General features: G+C 40.4%; 2 protein-coding genes across 3 annotated transcripts in view; one reads left to right on the top strand and one right to left on the bottom strand.

Annotated features, from left to right (window-relative positions):
* The window catches only part of LOC128869149 (uncharacterized), a 161961-nt gene that overhangs the window by 40670 nt on the left and 99805 nt on the right, over positions 1-21486 (bottom strand). The window lies entirely within an intron of this gene.
* Positions 14625-20815, top strand: LOC128869751 (uncharacterized). Its single transcript, XM_054112355.1, has 4 exons — positions 14625-14639; positions 14892-15173; positions 20138-20548; positions 20582-20815. The coding sequence occupies exons 1-4, from the start codon at positions 14625-14627 to the stop codon at positions 20813-20815; spliced, it is 942 nt and encodes a 313-aa protein (XP_053968330.1).

Below are 21486 nucleotides of genomic sequence, written 5' to 3'. Positions count from 1 at the left end.
TTATCAGGAAAGATGAGAGTGGCCATAGACAGGTTGAAGACCTTGGTGAGAAATTCTACTCCCATTGGGCTCAGCTTTTTCAGCATCAGCATGTTTACTCCGTCAGGGCCTATGGCTTTAGATGGTTTCATACGTTTGATGGCCCCCTGAACCTCGTCGCTGGAGAAAGCAAGCGGTGCACTGTTGTATGTCAGTTTGGGCAACCGTCTGGTGGCGCAACGTTTGGATCTGTCGACCGGAGGATGCAGTATAAATTTCCGGCTAAAGTAGCTCGCGCATCTCTTCGGATCCGACGAAGTACGACCGTTAAAGGTGATATCCACCTTGTCGTTGTGCTTCGTCGGGTTCGACAGGGACCTTACGGTGGACCAGAGCTTGCTCACACCAGAGGTGAAATTGCAGGACTTCAGATGCTCTACCCATTTGGTCCGCTTATGTCGGGTTACCAGTTGCCGGATCTTCGAATTGAGATCCTATATCCGAGGATCCCCGGGATCGGCCTGACGTACACTGAAGAGCAAAACTGTAACAAAATGTAATACTTTCTATTTCAACACATTTTTTTTTAGACATGTTTTAACAAATCAAATATTTTTTTTGCATAACTTTATTGGCATGTATGTACTTTCTCTCTCAAACCGGTTTGGTGTCAATGCAACAACAACAACACTAGTAGCAAGCAATAATGCAAATAAAGACAAATGTTACAGTTTTGCACTCACTCTTAATTTTCAAATTTTCCGTTATTTTTCTCGTAATTATATATTTGGTGGATTTTTAATTATTATAAACGTGACCGTGAATAAGACAAAATGTTAAATCGGGAAGTACAACGTCAAATAATTGATTTGCTGAAGAAGGGCGAGTCTATAGGAAAAATAGCTAAAAAATTCGAAGTGAGCCACATGGCTGTGCAAAGGCTGCGGAAAAATGTACCAGACGCTGTTCCCAGTAACAAAGGAGGCCGGCCAAGGAATATAAGCGACCGCGATGCCCGCCATCTGGCAAATTTGGTAACAAGCAGCAAGGCGGTCACTCCCAAAGAAGCACTAAAGATGCTGGATATTGATGCCAGTCAGTGGACAGCCAGGCGCAGCCTGTCTAAACTGGGGCTAAAGGCAGCGGAGAAGAAAACCAAGCCAATGCTGACAAAAAGACATGTGCGGTTGAGGCGGGATTTTGTTGCGGCTCACCAAAGCTGGACAGTTGAAGATTGGGATCAGGTACGTCTTTATAAATGGATTATAAAAGACCTTTTTTCATAAAATTTCAAAACGATTGCAGGTTATTTGGTCTGATGAAACCAAAATCAATCGATTTCAGTCAGATGGTCGGCCTGGTATTGGGTTAAAGACCCAAATGCAGTCCAGCCACATCACATCAAGCAGACAGTAAAACATGGTGGTGGCTCCATTATGGTGTGGGGCTGCATTTCCAAAAATGGTGTGGGTCCTTTAGTACGAATAGACGGTATAATGCGGAAAGAGGAATACCTGGCCATATTGCAACAAAATCTGCCGGGTGTAGTGGAAAGTATGGGTCTTGCTGCTGAAAAAGTAATTTTTCAGCAAGACAATAACCCTAAGCACACCGCACATGTTGTACGAAATTGGATGCAACGCCAAAAATTTCGTAACTTGAAGTGGCCTCCACAATCACCGGACATGAACCCAATCGAAAATTTATGGAGTCATGTAAAATCGAAGCTTGCCGAATATTCAAGTCCGCCCAGTGGAGTTAATGAGCTGTGGGAGCGAACACGCGATGTATGGGATGCTATTCCGACTGACTTTGTCTTGAGGTATACACGAAGTATGCCCAATCGTATCCACGAGCTGAAAAAATCCAAAGGATATTGGACATCTTATTAATATTTATTTTATTTATTGTAAAAAATAAAAAATGGGTTGAGTGCAAAACTGTAACATTTGTCTTTATTTGCATTATTGCTTGCTACTAGTGTTGTTGTTGTTGCATTGACACCAAACCGGTTTGAGAGAGAGAGTACATACATGCCAATAAAGTTATGCAAAAAAAATATTTGATTTGTTAAAACATGTCTAAAAAAAAATGTGTTGAAATAGAAAGTATTACATTTTGTTACAGTTTTGCTCTTCAGTGTAGGCGATCACGTTCGTTCGCCAGAACAGCTGCTCGGCTGGGAAATTAGGACGTATGTCCCGGATCCGTCCAGCGGGTATGAAGCGAGCCGCGACGGAATGCGCGTTCGCCTGCGCGCACATCGGTGGGAATGGGTACGGCTGCGAAGATGTCCTCAGTAAATTTCGCGCATCTGGTCCAATCAGCTATGTTAAAGTTGATGTAAGACCGGTGAACCGCGGAAACAAAGTCGGCAGGTTTCTCGATCGAGATGATAATGTGCAAGTGGTCTGATGCAAGCGATAGCATAGGTCGCCAGGTTATGGTATTTATCAGACCTGCGCTAGCAATTGTGATGTCGGGCGAGCTGCTGCAATTGCCCACTACCCTAGTGAGGGCGTCGTCGTTTACAGTGCTGAATGTCGAATCGTCTATCTGTTCTGCCAATAGCTGTCCCCTACGATCATTTGGCAGGCTTGAATGCCAAAGATCGTGAGGCGCATTAAAGTCACCTACTACCAATCGGTTTTCTCCCCTGATGAGCGCACCAATATCAGGGAGATATCCTGCCGGGCAGCAGGTAACAAGGGGTATATAGATATTATAAATTTCGAGCTCGAAATTCCTTCTAAGGTTCTGTCCCTGCGGGCGATGACTTCATCGATGAGACTATACTGCACTGAATGGTGGACTATGAACGCTAGGCCACCACCGTTGTCTCGCTCGCGATCCTTTCTATGCACGTTGTAGCCGTCCCTGGTAATCAGGGGTGAGCTAGCGTGCAGTTTTGTATCTTGGACCGCAGCTATCTTGATACAATACCGGCTCATGAAGTCGACTATTTCCTCAATCTTGCTCGTGAGTCCGTTGCAGTTCAGTTGTAATAGCTTGAAGGTTCGTGAGAGTATAGTCGTAACTCGGCGGGGTGAGGGATGCGTGATGTTGTCTACGTTGGTCCTGCTGGGCGTTCCGCAAAATTTGTAGTGGCCTGCCGTTGACTGGCGGCCGCGCCAATGGGGGTGGTTGCGGGTGCAGAGCTCTGCAGCAGGGGGCAACGAAGTCGCGTGTCCACTCACGCGTAGTGTGCAGGTCGGAGCACCTCCGAAAATGGCACCAGCCCCTGCAAGAATTGCATTGGACAGTGGTCAAGTTCCGAGGAACTACGGTCTGACACACGGAACAGACTGTGCGGGGACCAAGAGCTGCTGGTTCGTTCCCGCACTGGGGTAGGAGCAGGAGGGTTGTGGGTCAGTGAGGGAGTTGTGTTGCACGTGGGGGCTCCTTACCGGTGAGGTGTTGATGGTGGCGTCAGTTTGACATGCCGGCACTGAGGGCAGTATCGCCGTTGAGGCAGGGGTCGCCTGAGGGCGGGAACAACACGTGGCCACATACCTTGTGGACCACTCCCTGTGAGTCTTAAGGCCTGAGCAGGTCTTAAGATGGCACCACCCGTTGCACTTATTGCACCTAACCGAGGTGGAGTTCGGGTGGAGCCGTTTGTGGCAAATGCAGCGGTAAAATACTTCTGGTCCGGGGTTGGGTTTGACGCCAGGCCGGAAGAGAAGTATTTGGAGCAAACGTGCCGCAATGGATTGCTTCTGTGACGAAAGATTGGGGGTGGGATACGGTACACTAGATAGGGCTAGTTTACTGGGGCGGCAGCCCTTGGTCGGGAAAAACTCAAGTCATTCCGGTAACGTAGAACCGGCTGCCACCTTCGTCCAACCAGTCCTTGTTCAGAAGACAACAAAGCAACATGACTGAGGAGTGTGTTAGTAATTTTCGTATATCCCCAACAAAACCTCATTTTTTTCGCTAATAAACCGCGGTATTGGGTATGAGAATAAGTTTGCGCCCTCGTAAAAGAGGTGTCGCTGCTGATATTTACTATTTTTATGTTCGCTCTAGTAATATACTGGTAATTTAAAGATGTATCATATATGTGAGGTCTCGATCGCAGTAGTTGACATTCGTTTGAAGCGTAAATATCCTTTTTTATCTGACGTCAAAAATGTCTACGTTCGTCTCAGCAAAAGCAGCAATTGCGAGATGTCATGCTTCATTATTACCTTTTAAAGAAAAGTGCAGCTGAAACGTGTCGTATACTGATCAATATTTACAGTCATCACGCTGCATCGCATCGTCACTGGTTGGATCAGAAGGATGTCATCTATTATGAACTCCTTAAACCGCCTGAAACCATCGCTGACGATCGTTACCGACTGCAGCTAATGCGTTTGAATCGAGCTCTCAAAGAAAAGCGGCCGGAATGGGACGGTAGACATGTCAAACTGATTTTGCTGCATGATAACGAAGGTCACACTTTGTTAAATCGGTCCAGAAATATTAAGAGAGACTGAATTGGGAAATCTTGCCCCTCCCGCCGTATTTCCCAGACATCAACTTATATTTTTCCGCTTAAAGAAAAAAGGGTAGTTTTTCTCGTGATGCAGCAGTTTCGGGTTGTCGAGTTGAAAATGAGCTTAATCAGAAAAGATGATTTTTGCAGAGCATGTGTAAGTGCATATACAAAGCGGCCTTCCGAACATTAACGTAGCTTTGCAGCTTTGTTTCGGATCACAAAAAATATGCCTTGCGGTATTACGTCTTGAATATAGCCGTGGACTTTGCCTGTGGAGCTGAAATTAGCAGTCACGTTAAGATTTCTTGCGGAACGAAGATTCCAATGGACACAGTATCGAAAGTGGATCAAGATCGCATGATCTTGGTGACCAGTTACGCCTTTACGTAAAATTAAACGACTAGGAAACTTAGATGGCAATAATGGAATGTATTCTCGTGTTGTGACTTAAAAATAAACATCCCGTTGAAAATAAACATCGTTTATGTCTATTCCCTTAAGCACAGCTCACAAAATATTTTCAATCAGTCTATAGCGATGTCCGTTGACAGTAAGAGGTCGTTCATTTTCATCTTCGAAGTAAAACGGGCCAATTGTTCCCCAGCCTAATAACCACACCAGGCAGAAGATTTTACTAGATTAAATAATTTTTCTGAAATTACTGAATGGTTTTTTTCTTCTCAAATGCAGCAAGTTTGTTTGTTGACAAACACATCCAGTGGGAAATGAGCTTCATCACTAAAGACGATTTTGCGTGAAAAACCAGCATCGTGTTGAAATAACCATTTCACGAAATTTCTGCCTTGATAATGATCTGTTGGCTTCAATTCTTGTGCTAACTGAATTTTGTAAGGATGCAAGTGCCAATTTTTATGCAAAATCCGCCAAACAGTCGATTTATAAACTCCTAATTAGTGAGATCATCGAGACTTCGATGTTTTTGTTGTTTTTATGCAACACTTGGCGCTACAGCAGCAATATTCTCAACCGGACGTCCAGGTTTTGGTCTGCCAGTCCTTTTTCTATCATCAACAGCACCAGTTTATTAAAATTTGTTCACCAATCTTTGATTTATCGACTCACTCGGACGATGAACAACGTATCAAATCAGTTTTGAAGCCGAACAGTCGCCAAACCAGTCGTGAAATAGCGGAAAAATGAACTGCGGTTAAGAATATGAAGCAAAGAAAGGAGTGATTGGTTTCAGAAGATACGCCAAGTCGAGAGTCGAGCCGAATCTTCATCCCAGGAAGATCATGATATGTGTTTAGTGGGACTGGGAGGGCATGGTGCACTGGGAAATGCCCGAAAAGAATACCACGGTCAACAAGGAGCTCTACATTGTCCAGCTACACCGCGTGAATGAGAATATTCGACTGAAAATACCTGATCAACATGGTCAAACCCTACGCTTTTAACGGGCGAAATCGAATATCCTTGGTTGGCGGGGCTGCCAGGCTTCAGCAGTGGGACCGCTTTTATTGCTTTTCACTTGTCATAAACTATGAGAGTGACCATCGTTAGGTTGAAGAACTTTGTGAGATATCCTAATCCAATTGCACTCAAATTGGGAAGCTTTTGCTTTCCTGATGGCCACCTGTAACTTCATCGCTGGAGAAAGCAAGCAGTGCACAGTTATTTGCCAGTTTGATTGCACGACGCGTGGACCTAACAACCGGAGGATGTAAAATAAATTGCCGTCTAAAGAAGCTCGCACATCCCTTTGGGTCCGACGAAGTATAACAACCAAAAGTGATTGCCACCCTGTCGTTGTGGTTCAACAGGGACTTTACGGTCGACCAGAGCCTACTCACACCAGATGTGAAGTTACAGGTGCTCAGCCCATTTAGTTCGCGTGTGGTGTTTAAGCAGTTGCCAAATCTCCGAATTGACATCTTTTACAATATTTGAGTATCCTAGAACACCTGCTGCAGCTGTGAAAATTGGGCATATGTCCGGAGCCTTCCAGCAGCGATGAAGCGATTATGCTCAATTACGCGAATTAGCTTTGTTAAAGTTAATGAAGCAGCGGTGATACGCGAAAATAAAATCGGCGGGTCTATCAATTGAGACGATAATGGGCAAATGGTCTGATGCAAGAGATAGCATAGATTGCCAAGTCATGGTATCGATCAAGCCAGTGCTAGCAATTGTTACCGCATGTGAGCTGCTGCAGTTACCCGCTATCCTGGTAGTGGCGCCTTCGTATACTGTGCTGAATGTCGAATCGCCTAGCTGTTTTGCCAAAAGTAGTTCCCTATGATCACTTGAGAGGCTGGAATGCCAGAGAGCATGGTGCGCGTTGAAGTCAGCAATAACCAAACGATTTTCACCTGTGATAAGACAAATTTCAGGGTGATATCCAGCCGAGCAGTAGGTGACAAGTGTTTATAAATATTAAATATTTCGACCTCGGCATCGCCTGACCGGACAGAACCATCAGGCAGGAACCATCGTGGAGCTTTGTTTCTTGGGCCGCAGCTATCGAAATTCCTTGCGAGTTCATAAAATCGGCTATCTCGTCAATCTTGCCCGAGAGTCCGTTGCTTTTAAAGTAGCTTGAAGTTCCTCGGAATGAGGTTCGCGCTTGGGCGACACATGAGGTTGTCTACGTTGGTCCTGCTGTGCATCCCGCTGTTATTGTTGTGGCTAGATCTGGCTTGGTCTGACACAAGGAACAGACTGTGTAGAGGACCAAGATCTGCTGGTTGACCCTCAGCCGGGGATAAGAGCTGAGAGAAGGGGGTGGTTTGGGTACACAAATGGGGGGAATGATGTTGTTCATGTGAACTCCAAGGAGCCTTAGGGGCTTTTTTTGTAGTGCTCTGTGGTGGAACTAGCGCATTACGCGAAGATGCGATAGAGGCGAAGGCGCTTGATGGCGGGAGCAACACATGGGCACAAACCGAATGGACCACGACCGCTACTTGTGTCTTAACCCTTTATAAGGCAGAAGAATTCAGAGTAATAAAATAACTTGCGCTAATATTTTTGGCATGTTTTTATGTATATAACAAAAATAAACTTAAAAGAAAAACACTAATTATTTTGGAAGTTTTGGAAAAATAGGTGGTAAAAATATTCCCACTGCCCGTCAACAGAGCCACATGCAAGCTGAATTTGAGACATTATTTTCAATGAAATTGTGCAAAACAAGGCGTGATGCAAAGGGGGAAATTACACTTGCTGCATTTTATTATGCTACGCTTTTCTTTGACCTTTGTGCTGCACAATTTAGAGCGTCGGTCAGTCTCCAACTCTGCTGGCATATGGTCACCTACGTTTATAAACCGCAGTTCTTCAGGTACAGCATTTACAGTTTTTTGATATACCTCTGGGCATGCTATGCGTGATTTCTTGCAGATATATGTGGCAAGCTTGATCTTCTTTTTCTGCTGCTATAGCCACTAATCAATCTCCTGGCAACAGCCACCCGAAATTCTAAGTTGGTAAACTGTTCTACTCTCGACGTTAGAAAGAGTTTGTCAAACTTGCGTTCACCAAGAAGTAGAATATCCGCAACCACCAGCGTTTACTTCTCCTTCCGACAGCATACGTCCCCTTCACTTGGTCAAAACGGTCGACACCGCCCATTCTTTTGGTGTATTATTTCATAACCATAGGACAACTTACAGCTTCCCTGGTGCCATTTTTTTGCGTTCTTTGTACAGTTGTTACTTCCACTTTAGGATGAAATGCAGTTGTCAACAATAAAACCTCTTTAGTATCTTGCCACACAGTAAATGCTACATCTTGTTTAGTTCTCCACTTGAATTCACCTTTTTTCAACTTTAGGCTTTTGTTTCTGCCGTTTCTTTTTGTGTTATTTTTTATTATGTTAGTTAAAATTGCTCTATTTCTTCTTACTGTTCCAGTGGCATAAATATTTTTTTCATACAGGTACTGCATGAGAGAAAAATCGCAAAAAAAGTAACATGAGACTTGAAATCTTCTTGTGCTAATTTACTTGACAATTTCTTTACGACATTAGCCCCTAGACCCTCTTCTGTTCCTTGTCCTGTTTTACCTGTATAAATTTCATAGTTATACAAGTACCCTGTGCTACTATCACAACAGCACCACACTTTATAGCCCCTTTTTATGGGCTTTAACGGCAGTTCATCTTCAAACTGGACCTTCCTTTGAATATTATCATGCTCTCATCGATACTTTGGGAAGAGGAATTGAAGGCATTGTTTTGAAATGATTGACTAATTAAAGATATAAGAGGACGAATTTTATACAATTTATCAAAATTTACACCTTCTCTACTTAGTTGTTGACTATTATCGTTCAAATGCAAAGTCTCTAAAATTTTCTTGAAGCGTTTTACTGGCATAACTTCAGCTATTTCATTCACACGAAATCCAGGATCCGATGACCAATATAAATCGATATGTGTGAGAATATGATAACCCATTATAATGAGAATGCCTAAAAAAGCACTAATTTCCTGTGTGTCAACAGGCTGCCAATTTTTTATATTTTGCTGCTCCGCTTACAAGTTTGTCTGAGTAACAATCAAATCGAAGACTCCATCACTAAAAAACTTTTTGAAATGCGCTACTGGACGTGCTCTCCTATTCAATAAATACCGAGGTTTTATTGTCACCTTATCAAATTCATCGGGATCTGGCCTGGATGTCCAGAAAACCTTCCCCCATGACTCATCTTCACATTCAGATTCATCAGTCAATTCTTGTTCTAAGCTCTTCTGGCTGCGAGTTATCTAATTGTGAACATAGTGCTATTGTAGATGTACCTGACTCGGAACAACTGTTAGGTGTAGAATTCAAATGAGTGGGAAAATTTTGTAAAAGGTCACTTGAATCATCAGGTGCTTGAAGTAACCGTTGTATTGTATTCACGTTGAACTCTTCTGCCGCATCAGACTCAAATCCGTCTTCTGAGCCATCATCGGGCATGTCCAACATCTGCTCAATATCATTTTCATTCAAATAGCGCGGCATTTTTCATGAAAATCTGAGAAAAGAAGGAACTAGTTCAACAAATGTACATAACACGCAACGGGCAGCGGGAATATTTTTCGCACCGAGTAAAAAGTCTTCTCACATCTAAATACGATAGTAACTTGTAAGGTATAGCAAGCAACTTGTAGAATAAACATAAATACATAATAAAAAAACAGTTTCTAACCTCTTTTCAAATAAAAAATATGAAGATTCACGGAGTAACAAATTTTCTTTCAAAATTACCGCAATTTTTGACAGATAGTGGCGCCAAGAAAAAATATGTCACACAAATGTCATTTTTTTTTTTTATAATAATAAACCAGAGCTCTTTAGTTGCCAGTGCAACAAATTAAGACTCCTTTGATAACTTACATAAAAAGATTAACAAAGTTTTTGTTGGTGGTAAATATATCGCCTCTGTCTTTAAAAGGGTTAAGGTCTGAGCAGGTTTTAAGATTACATCTAACAGCAGTGGAGTTCGGGTGAAGCCGTATTTGGCAAGCAATCTTCGAGCTCCAGGTTAGGCCTAATGACAGCCTGAGAAGTAGTATTAGGAGCAGCTTTGCTGCATAGAGCTGTTCCTATGACGACAAGTGAAAGGTAAGACCCCACGGGAAAAACTCCCCGATCTTAATACTCCACACGAACCGGTTGTCAGCGAAAAGTGCAATCTTCACAGAAAGAACACAGGCAGAACAACAGAAACGTGGAGCGACGTACTGACGGGCAAACTGCAACTATACAATTTTTTATCAAAGAAAATAAAACTCGTTGACGTCGAAAAGCAAACTAAGCTATAAGTAACGCAAAAATATAACAAATGTTATTTTACAAACCACCACTTATGGTGTGGAGAGAAAGTCACCAAGGAACGACTTTCTGTAGGCGTAGTACAATAAAATGCAAGTGCAAGTGATGCTGATTTTCTTACTTATATGGAGGCCATTTTGTCGGAAATATGCGTCAACTTGGTAAATACTATTATTATTGGCGACTTTAATATAAACCTTAACATAGTTTCGCATTATAGTAAGAAACTTAAAGAGATTTTCGCTCAAAAAGGAGTGAAACAACTAATAAATTTTAATACACGGGCTACCGAACACACTGAAACATTGATCCACTTACTGCACTCGAATACTGATGAAGCAGTATGTAAAAAATCAGAGGAACCAAGAATACCAGATCATAAAACTATCATATATTGTTCCGGTGCAACATAACAACACATAGCCCAATTGCTAGAGTGTCAGAACTAACTTCCTGGGAGGGATACAGCACTGAAAACCTTTTAAATTTCCTGAGACAGTGCAACTTTGCAAATACAGATTAGCAGTTGTCTGATGACCATAATGAAGCAGTTAACTACTAAAAAGCAAATTTACTTTAAAATTAGGAATAAATGGTATTATCTGTTGAAACTAATGAAAAGAAGTTACGTTTTATCAAAAAGCCATTATGACAGGAGATTGGGTAGAATACAACGAAATAAAGAGAAAATTCAGTATATGAAAGACAAGGTTGAAACAAATAGATATGATAGTCGTTCAATGTGGAAATATTTAAAAAATATTCTTAATAACACAGATAACAAAGAAAACATTAAAGAGATACTTATCAACGGGAAAATATATAGAAATAATAGCGAGATAAATTACACAAATTCTTTGTGGATAGTATTATTGACATAAATAGGAACATAGAAAATGTTGATTATGACAGAATAAGACAGATGATATCGTTCATACTATTAGGAAATCAAAGAGAAAATTGGGTGGAAAGAACTTTTTATCAGAAGGGGTAATTAAGGATTCAGTGGAATATATGGGTCACTTTTTCGCCATACTAGTAAATAGTAGTCTCGGGGACCACAGCTTACAAATAAAAAATTATAGAATTCCAGAAGTAAAAGTAATTAAGTATCTTGCAATTTATCATATATGTATAGATAAGTTAAAATTTGAAGAGCACGTGAATAGAAAGAGATATAAATGTTTGGTTTATAGATCAATAGTTGAGCCTCATTTTATATACCGTCCAACACAAGTTGAGAAACTCCAAAAAATGCAAAACAGAGCTATGCGATTCATTTTGAATAAGCGTTATGATAACTCATACAAGAAATCATCAACTACTTGAATTGGCTGAACGTGAGACAGCAAATATTTTATCACGCTACGAAGCTCGTTTTTAATATAAAGCAGGGCAAGTTACCGTATTATCTGAGCGATAATCTTAGATACATAAACGGACCCATTCATATATTCTCAGGGAAAGTAATAGTTTTAGACTAGCACTGTTTAGAACAGAAGTTGATAAGAAAAATATTTTCTATAAAGGATTGAAATGTTTTAACGAGCTACACACTCAAATAAAAAATTCTGTTAATATGAGCACTTTCTAGAGGCTGCTATTTAATCACTGTAAAACGTTGCCGATTAGATAGAAACTATACCCTTCATTTTCAAGCAGTAGGAATATGTATTTCATTAACTATGTTAACCTAAAAATTACGCTGTAAAAACTTGATAACTGTAAACTATAATTTGTTTTATTGTACACATATATGTAGGAATATTATTATTGTACTACTTAGCATATAATCATACAAATGTATAAAGCAGGTTTTGAGACTGTTAAAACTAAATAAATAAATAAATAAATAAAAGTCCTAAAAACAATTCTTACCCAATCTAATAGGGGTATTATCAACAAGAATCCTAAAGATAATACGGACACATTATCTACTAAACGGAGGAACAGTATGATTTATGTAAGAACATCGAAACAAGTATATTTAACTCTTTCAGGTTTGGTGGTTAGTTTTGAAACCACCTTTTCACGATTTTTTAAAATATATTTTTAAGCCATCTATCGAAAATGTGCAGTACTGCTATGCTTCCTTATATCCTTGTTTGTCAACGCGTTGCAATCTTTGAAGTAGAGAAGTGACGGTTGCGTTGTTTCAAATATTTGAAAATGCAGTGCGGTGTTAATTTTTCAACGGAAGAGTTTGAAATTCATTAAAAAAGGTAAGAGTGCTTATTATGTTACAATTTCAGTGTTTTTCTGTTATTTAGTGTTGGTTTCCTTGGTTTATGATAAAATCGTAAAGAATATCGTAAAGGTAAGTTATAAATAGCGCAAATATTACGGTGGTTAGTTTACTAACCACTGTGACTTTAGTAGGTCATATTTTGTTCGTTGTTCATATGTAATTAAATTAATGAAATAATTTATTGTATTTACTTTTCCAGAATGCCACGCATACTGAATGAACGTGAGATTGCAGACTTTCTTTTAGAAGACATACCATCAGATGGTGAGAGTGTATGTAGCGTGGAGCCAGATGAAGATGATAACAATGATGGATCGCAAAGTATGATGGTGCTCGGTGACATACCCCCCGAGTTACAGCCCGAGTTAGATGATGGATTTACCTTGGATGATGACGTTCCTTTGTCAAATTTAGTCTTGCCTTCAACTTCAGCCAGTCATAATCAAACTGAAGTGGTGGAACCTAAGTGGAAGATACACTACAAAATGGAAGAGCCAAGTGAGTATATACAAGGTGGAGGTGTAACAAACATAATTGATTTGGAGAATGTCACACCAACACAACTATTTCGCATATTTTGGTCAGAGGATCTAGTTGAAATAATCTGCTTCCAAACGAATTTATACGCCACGCAAAAAGAAACGCCATATACACCTACTACGTCTGAAGAAATAGAAGAACGGCAAGCATTCCAGACGTTCTCTCAGTGGCTCTGGACCGTCGTCACCATTACCAGTTCTGATAAAACGTCATAAGCCTTCAGTTCCGACAGAGTTACGCACGGAAAGTAATATGCATCAGCCAGAGCGATCTACTTCACGGAGATGCGCGAAATGCAGCACTAAAAGAAGTCCAGCACGTACTGTTTGGCAAAGTAGCACCTGTAAAGTCCCCCTTTGTATCCGCAAAGACAAAACATGTTTTGTAGATTTTCATAAGAAATAAGTTATTCATGTATTTTGCATATACATAACATTTTATTTTTCATTACTGCTTAGATTAGTTTTATGCTGAACGCCACAGTGGTTAGTAAACTAACCACCTCGTACCTCAGAAGCCTTAAAAGGTATTTTTGTAAAACAATTTTTTTCTTAATAATAAAAGCCTTATTAAACCAAATATTAAATTGTTTTATTTGTAAAGTCATCATACTAAAACTGTGGCTGAAAGAGTTAAGGATGAAAAAATCAGTGGAGTGTTTGATCGGTTTGAGAATTAAAGTAGCGAAAGTTTAACAAAGTTAAAAAATAAATAAAATAAATAATTGGCACGTACACTTCTGTTAGGTGTTTGGCCGAGCTCCTCCTCCTATTTGTGGTGTGCGTCTTGATGTTGTTCCACAAATGGAGGGACCTACAGTTTCAAGCCGACTCCGAACGGCAGATATTTTTATGAGGACCTTTTTCATGGCAGAAATACACTCGGAGGTTTGCCATTGCCTGCCGAGGGGCGACCGCTATTAGAAAATTGTTTTTTTTTTTTATTTTTATTTTTTATTAATTTTGCTTTCACCGAGATTCGAACCAAGTAGAAATGAAATAAAGTGGATATAAAATAACAGTTTTTGCAGAAAGTAGATGATTAGGCGTTAGAAGATTTATTCGCAAATGTTAAATACAAAACAAAATTATAAACGCTGAACAAGTAAGCGAGCTGATTAGGACGGAACAAGCCGCTCAAAAATTAAAATTTGATAAAAAATTAAATTCAATTCCATGCCAGGTCTTTGGCCAAGCCAAGAGCGGAGAAGTTCAAAAAAAGTTACCACCAATCCGTTAGCAAGTTGTTAAATCATTCTTGATGCAATAATATCTCTGCCAGAGTTCATTGGTTGCCCAGGCTTACTCTATGTAACATATTTATTCACAACCTTGCTCTGCGTATACAGATTCTGGAGAATTAATAAAATAACAACGAATAAAAAAATTAAAAATTGTGCATCGTATTCACAGACGTATTAACCCTTACCGGCCACACGGGGTAAATAGTTACCCCAGGCTCAAGAAAAGTGGAATAACAGGTCTAAATAATTAATAATAATAATAATAATTTAAAAATTGATACAAGTAACGACATCTGTCAATAGTTAACAAGTGTGAAATTTAACTCCATTACATAAGAATTGGAAAAAATGCGTAGCGGCATGGTGAGTATCAGTTTTATCGAAGTGGGGTAACTAGTTACCCCAGTGTGGCCGCAACCGTTGCTCGACATAGATTTTATTTTGTTTACATCGACTTGTTGGCAGTGTCAATAAACAAAATAAAGGTAAGTTTTTGATATTTTGTTAATAAACAAATTTTTTCGGTTCTAATCATTGTAGAATCTGGATTGTTCATGTTAAATAATTTATTTCATTTTTATATGATATTGATATATTATATCGCAAAACGTACAGGTGGACGATGCGGATTTGCTTTGGGATGCTCGATCAAGCAGCTGTCAATTCTCGCATTATGTGGAAACTCAAGGTCAGGGCACACGGGAATTGACTTCTGCAATTATCGTTTTGAAAATGCTGATTGCTCATCTCACCTTCCCGATGCTACGCCAGAGATGGGAAGGACAATTTCTTCGGAAAGAGCTGCAGATGATCATGAAGAGCATCTTAGAAATTGACACCAACCCAGAAATAGGTGACCTGGAAAAAGTTACCTTCGGTTTAGCGCGGAGCCGCGTGGTGTGTGATGGAAAGGACAAAAAAGCACGTGTTGGATGCTCGGCTTGCATGAGTAAATATTTTTTGTTAAAATATCATAAAAGTAAAAATTTTTAAACTTTTCTGTCCATAAAAATGTATTTAAAAGCTAATAACATACAAAAAAGTAAATTATATGTTATGTAATAGGACTATCAATAAGTTCGTGCGGTTTTTTTTCGAAATTTGAAACTTTATTGACGTAAAATGGTTACAAATTTAATATTCAAAATATTGTCCATCGCTTACTACTACTTTTTCCCATCTTTCTGGCAATTCACGGATTCCCTTTGTGAAAAATTCGGTCGGTTTTGCCGCAATCCACGAATCGATCCATTTTTTGACTTCATCGTAATTACGGAAGTGCTGGTCAGCCAGGCCATGTTGCATCGATCGGAAGAGATAGTAATCGGATGGCGCAAGGTCTGGACTATACGGCGGGTGGGGTAGGACATCCCATTTGAGCGTTTCTAAGTATGTTTTGACCACTTGTGCAACATGTGGCCGAGCATTGTCATGTTGCAAAATAACTTTGTCGTGTCTATCGGCGTATTGCGGCCGTTTTTCTCGCAGTGCTCGGCTCAAACGCATCAATTGTCGTCGGTAGACATCCCCCGTAATCGTTTCATTCGGTTTCAGTAGCTCATAATACACAACACCCAGCTGGTCCCACCAGATACACAGCATAACCTTCAGGCCATGAATATTCTGCGCCGACGTCGATGTTGAAGCATGGCCAGGGTATCCATACGTTGCCCGACGTTTTGGATTGTCGTAATGGACCCACTTTTCATCGCCAGTCACAATTCGATGCAAAAAACCCTTTCTTTTGTGCCGTTGAAGCAGTTGTTCGCATGCCATAAAACGGCGTTCAACGTCTCTTGGCTTCAATTCATACGGCACCCAATGGCCTACCTTTCGGATCATTCCCATGGCTTTTAAACGTTTGGAAATGGTTGATTGATCAACTCCCAAAGTTTTTGCAACCTCTTCTTGCGTTTGAGCCGGATCTTGATCGAGCAATTCCTCCAATTCGGTATCCATGAACTTTGGCGGCGCACCCTCGCGTTCTTCGTCTTCCAAGCCAAAATCACCACTTTTAAAGCGTGCAAACCACTTCTGGCACGTTCGCTCAGATAGAGCATGCTCACCATAAACTTCCACCAAGATACGATGACTTTCGGCTGCTTTTTTCTTCATATTAAAATAATGAAGAAGAATTCCCCGCAAAAACACATTATTTGGCACGAAATTCGACATTTTCAAGTGTGGTAAAAATATTGTTGTTTACGCTTCAAATAAAAAACTTATACTGACGTTTGTGCCTTACGACAGTAGCTCTCCAATGAATGTTTGGAAATGTGGATCGATGGAATAATAATCAAGTTACGCCATCTGTTGTAAAACCGCACGAACTTATTGATAGTCCTATTATATTAATGTTTTTCATTTTTCCCTTAAGTAATTTTTTAAAATAAACATACTTTTGGAAAAATTGGCGGATACTAATATTTCTTTAGGTTTGTGGAATATGTTGTGCATACAATTCTAAAATTTTAGCCCTTAATATTGCAAAATGGCGGAGTAATGAATTTTTTTATATAAAAGCCATTTTTGCTAAATTTTCACATTCATGACTACTTTTTAAAAATCCATTTGTTAATTCAGTAATAAAAATCGTAAGAAATGTTAAAGGAATATGAAACAAATATAACACAACAGGTTATAAGTCTTAAAACATCGATATATTCTGTAGAACCGAATTTTTCAGCGTGGGGTAATGAGTTACCCCGGTGTGGCCGCTAAGTGGCCTGACTGAGGTGTGGCCGGTGAGGGTTAAATTATAACATAATAACAACAAAATCATATTATATATATGGGCCTTTTTCTTGAAAGTGGTGAAAGTCCATTTTGACAAAAAAATTAGTTAATAGTAAAAATTAATACAATTTTCTATCAACTTTTTAGTTATAAAAAAATCTGTTACAATTTTCATTGTTTTTATATATTACAACATACAGTGGCCGACAAAAGTCTACATACCATACACCTCTCCCTTTCGTTGTTTACAAAGTACAAACACTTTGCTAAAAAAAGTGTTTATGCAATTTCATTTGAAATATTTTTCTAATCGACTTAACAAACAAAAAAATCTATTCTTTAACATAAAACAGTTATGCTAAAAAACGCAAAAACAGCGTTGACAAAAGTGTACATACAGAACCGGTTTCTTAGCTGGTACTCTAATATCCCACATGATATATATGTATATGACATATTGTGATAACGGTAAAATACCGTTTGTTTATTTCTTTCCTTTTCTTATGTTTGCTGCTTTGCTAATATTGATATTAGTTGAATTTGAATACTTTAGCATCTACAATGGCTCCTCGAAAAGAAATATCAGTTGACGTTAGAAATTCAATTATTCAGCACAGGAAAGAAAAAAAATCATATGGCGAAATTTCAAAAATCTTAAACTTAAGTCGTGCAACAGTCCAGACCATTGTAAAAAACTTTAAAAATAGTGGTTCCACCGAAAATAAGCCGCGCAGTGGCCGCCCGAGCAAACTATCTCGCAGAGACGTCAGCTTGATTCTAAAAGAAGTGGACAAAAGTACAAAAGTTTCCGCTCCGAAATTGACCGAGGATTTAGCAAGCTCATTCAACAAGTGTGTGTATCCAAGAACAATTCAAAGAGCTCTGAACGATGGAAGAGCAAAAGTACTGCACTGAGTCCGAAGAGTTTGGTATCAACAGTAAAGCATGGCGGCAGCCATGTAATGGTTTGGGGAACTGTTTTGCTGCATTTGGAGTTGGAAAATTAGTATTTATTGAAAGTAATATGGATCGTTATAAATATAAATCACTATTGGAAGTCAATCTGAAATCTTCGGTGGATGATTTGGAGCTTGGTCCAGGTTGAGTCGATCAACAGGATAAAGATCCAAAGCACACAGCACTCATTGTGAAGGATTGGCTGTTTTACCATGGTCCAAGGCAATTAAATACACGACCGCAAAGCCCCGATTGAAATATTATTGATATAATAATAATAATAATAATAAAAACTTCTGCAGAGTTAACAAATTTAGTCACCTGGATCCCACGACGGCTTCAAGCTGTAATTGATGCTAATGGTGTACCAACTAAATACTAAAAAGCAATATTACTTAGAGTTAAGTGAAGTTTTTCACACTGGAGTAAGATATTTGTGTACTTTATGTAGACTTTTGTCAACTTTGGTTTTAGGTTTTTTTGCCATTTTACGTTAATGTATGGATTTTTTTAAGTTCATAATAATTAGAAAAAGCTTTCAAATAAAACTGTGTAAACACATTTTTCAGTAAACTTTTTGAACTTTCAATGGAAATGGGGGGTGTATGTAGACTATTGTAGGTAACTGTAAATATAATTACTTTACAAATACAATTACCTTGAAAATGGCGTAAGTCCACTTTTTTCAAAGACATACTACTATATTTAATTCAAAATTGTACTACATAATTTTTTTAGTGCATTTTTATATGAGTGGCAAGATTGTAAATGCCACAAACATTTTTATAGTTTCCCGGAATTTCGGTTTTCCCCCGTTTATTGTACAATATAAAGTCCCTGTATGAAATATGGTAATGTGTCACATTTATTCACTTATCTTGAAGGAGGTGAGACGTATTATTACGTTTGAAACTATTTAGTGTTAAGATGATAATAAGTGTGCATTTCAGATTTTATATTTATTATAATGGAAAATTGCAATATAGAATCTGGCAGTGATTCAGGTGAGTATTTACAGAAAAAAATCTTTTCTTGATACATTTCACTCTACATTTTAATTAATTTTAATACTGTATTAGTCATAGAAAGCATCCCAATCAATATAAACAAAGCCAGAAACATAAAATCAGATGCTAAAAGCAATTCTTATGAAAATAATTATTATTTAAATAAAAATTTTAAAAGAAAGAGAATTATAATTACAACCCATGTTGAGTTCAGATGACAATGCTTCTTCAGATTCCACGCGTCAGATTCTACGAAATACAATAATATAAATTCAAAAAAACAGAAACATGTTGTGCAACAGCGGACAAAAATATTACACAAATACCATTCCCATGGCAGCCAGTTCCACTTTACCGGAATGACTCGGGGTTTCCTAATCAAGGGCTTCCGCCCCGGTAAACTAGCCCTGTCTAGTGTAGATTGGGGTGGGATCCAAATCTTTCGTCACAAGAGCAATCTCTCGCAGCACGTTTGCTCCAAGTACTTCTCTTCAGGGCTGGCTTTGAACCCAAACCTGGACCAGAGGTATTTTACTGCTGCATCCGCCACAAACGGCTAAACCCGAACTCCACCTCGGTTAGGTGTAATAGGTGCAACGGGTGGTGCCATCTTAAGACTTGTTCAGGCCTTAAGACTCACAGGGTGTGGTCCACAAGGAATGCGGCCACGTGTTGCTCTCGCCATCAGGCGGCCCCTGCCTCAACGGCGATACCGCCCTCAGTGCCGGCACGTCAAACTACCGCCGCTAACCATACCTTAACGGCAAGGAGCTCTCAGGCGCAACACAGCTCCCCTACTGGCCCACAACCCTCCTGCTCATATCAGTGCGGGGACAAACCAGCAGCTCTTGGTCCCGCGCACAGTCTGTTCCGTGTGTCACACCAGAGTTCCTCGGAACCTGACAACAGTCCAGGTGATGAAGGCATCAACCGCAGGGGCAGCACCTTAGAATGTCAAGGGATAGCTGTCCGGTCAGGCGATGCCGAGCTCGAAATTTATAACATATACATAGGTCTGTCACCTGCTGCCCGACGGTATATCACCCTAATATAGGTGCGCTCATCAGGGGTGAAAATCAATTGGTAGTAGGTGACTTTAATGCGCATTACGATCTTTGGCATTCAAGCCTGCCAAACGATCGTAGGGGACAGCCATTGGCAGAGCAGATAGACGATTCGACATTCAGCACTGTAAACGACAACGCCCCCACTAGGATAGTGGGCAATTGCAGCAACTGGCCTGACATCATAATTGCTAGCGCAGGTTTAATAAATAGCACAACCTGGCGACCTATGCTATCGCTTGCATCAGACCACTTGCCCATTATCATCTCGATCGAGAAACCTGCCGACTTTGTTTCCGCGGATTACCAGTCATATATCAACTTTAACAAACCTGATTGGACTAGATTCGCGGAACTTACTGAAGACATCTTCACCGCACTCCCCATTCCCACCGATGTGCGCGCAGGCGAACGCGCATTCCGCAAGGTGATCACAGCCGCCGCGGCTCGCTTTGTACCCGCTGGAAGGATCCGGGAAATACGACCTAATTTCCCAGCCGAAGCAGCTGTTCTGGCGAACAAGCGTGATCGCCTACGTCAGGCCGATCCCGGGGATCCTCGGATAAAGGATCTCAATTCGAAGATCCGGCAACTAGTAACCCAATATAAGCCGACCAAATGGGAAGAACATCTGCAGTTCTGCAACTTCACCTCTGGCGTGAGCAAGCCCTGGTCCACCTTAAGTTCCCTGCCAAGCCCGATGAAGCACAACGACAAGATGGATATCACCTTCAACGGTTGTACTTCAACCATCAACCATACGAAACCATCTTAAGCCATTGGCCCTGACGGACTAAACATGCTAATGCTGAAAAAGCTGGGTCAATTGGGAGTAGAATACCTCATCAAAGTCTTCAATCTGTCCATGGCCACTCTCATCATTCCTGATAAGTGGAAATTAGGGGGAGTGGTCCCACTACCGAAACCTGGGAAACCCGCCAACCAAGGGGAGTGCTATCGTCCAATAACTCTCCTTTCCCAGTAGTGAAGATCTTGAAGGTCTTCTCCTCCCACTTCTTACAGAACACCTGACCCCAGCCTCACACCAGCATAGTTTCCTAAGAGTGCGCAGCACCACCACGGCACCCACCGTCATTAACACCCAGGTAAACCGCGGACTCAACCAAAACCGCCCCTGCGAGAAGACTGTCCTAGTAGCGTTGGATTTAAAAGAGGCTTTCGACACATTCAGCCACGCCAGATGACATTTTACAGTTGGCACTCCCGCCACCTTCCAAGCACGTCAGGAGGCACTTCCTCAATTAGGTGGACGAGATCCAAGATAAAGCAGACAGCTACTGGATCGGACAGTGTATAGACAGACCATCAACGGCATTCGGAGGTCGGGAGCTTAGGAAGGTGGTAATGGTATCGGAGTAAAACCACCACCAATCGCAGACGAAGAGCTCCAACTTCTCGAGAGTTCCGCGTAACCTTAGCACAATT

Source organism: Anastrepha ludens, chromosome X (genome assembly GCF_028408465.1).
Source record: "Anastrepha ludens isolate Willacy chromosome X, idAnaLude1.1, whole genome shotgun sequence".
NCBI lineage: Eukaryota > Metazoa > Arthropoda > Insecta > Diptera > Tephritidae > Anastrepha > Anastrepha ludens.
Note: the sequence above shows the minus strand (reverse complement) of the source record. Positions and strands in the feature narration are given on the sequence as shown.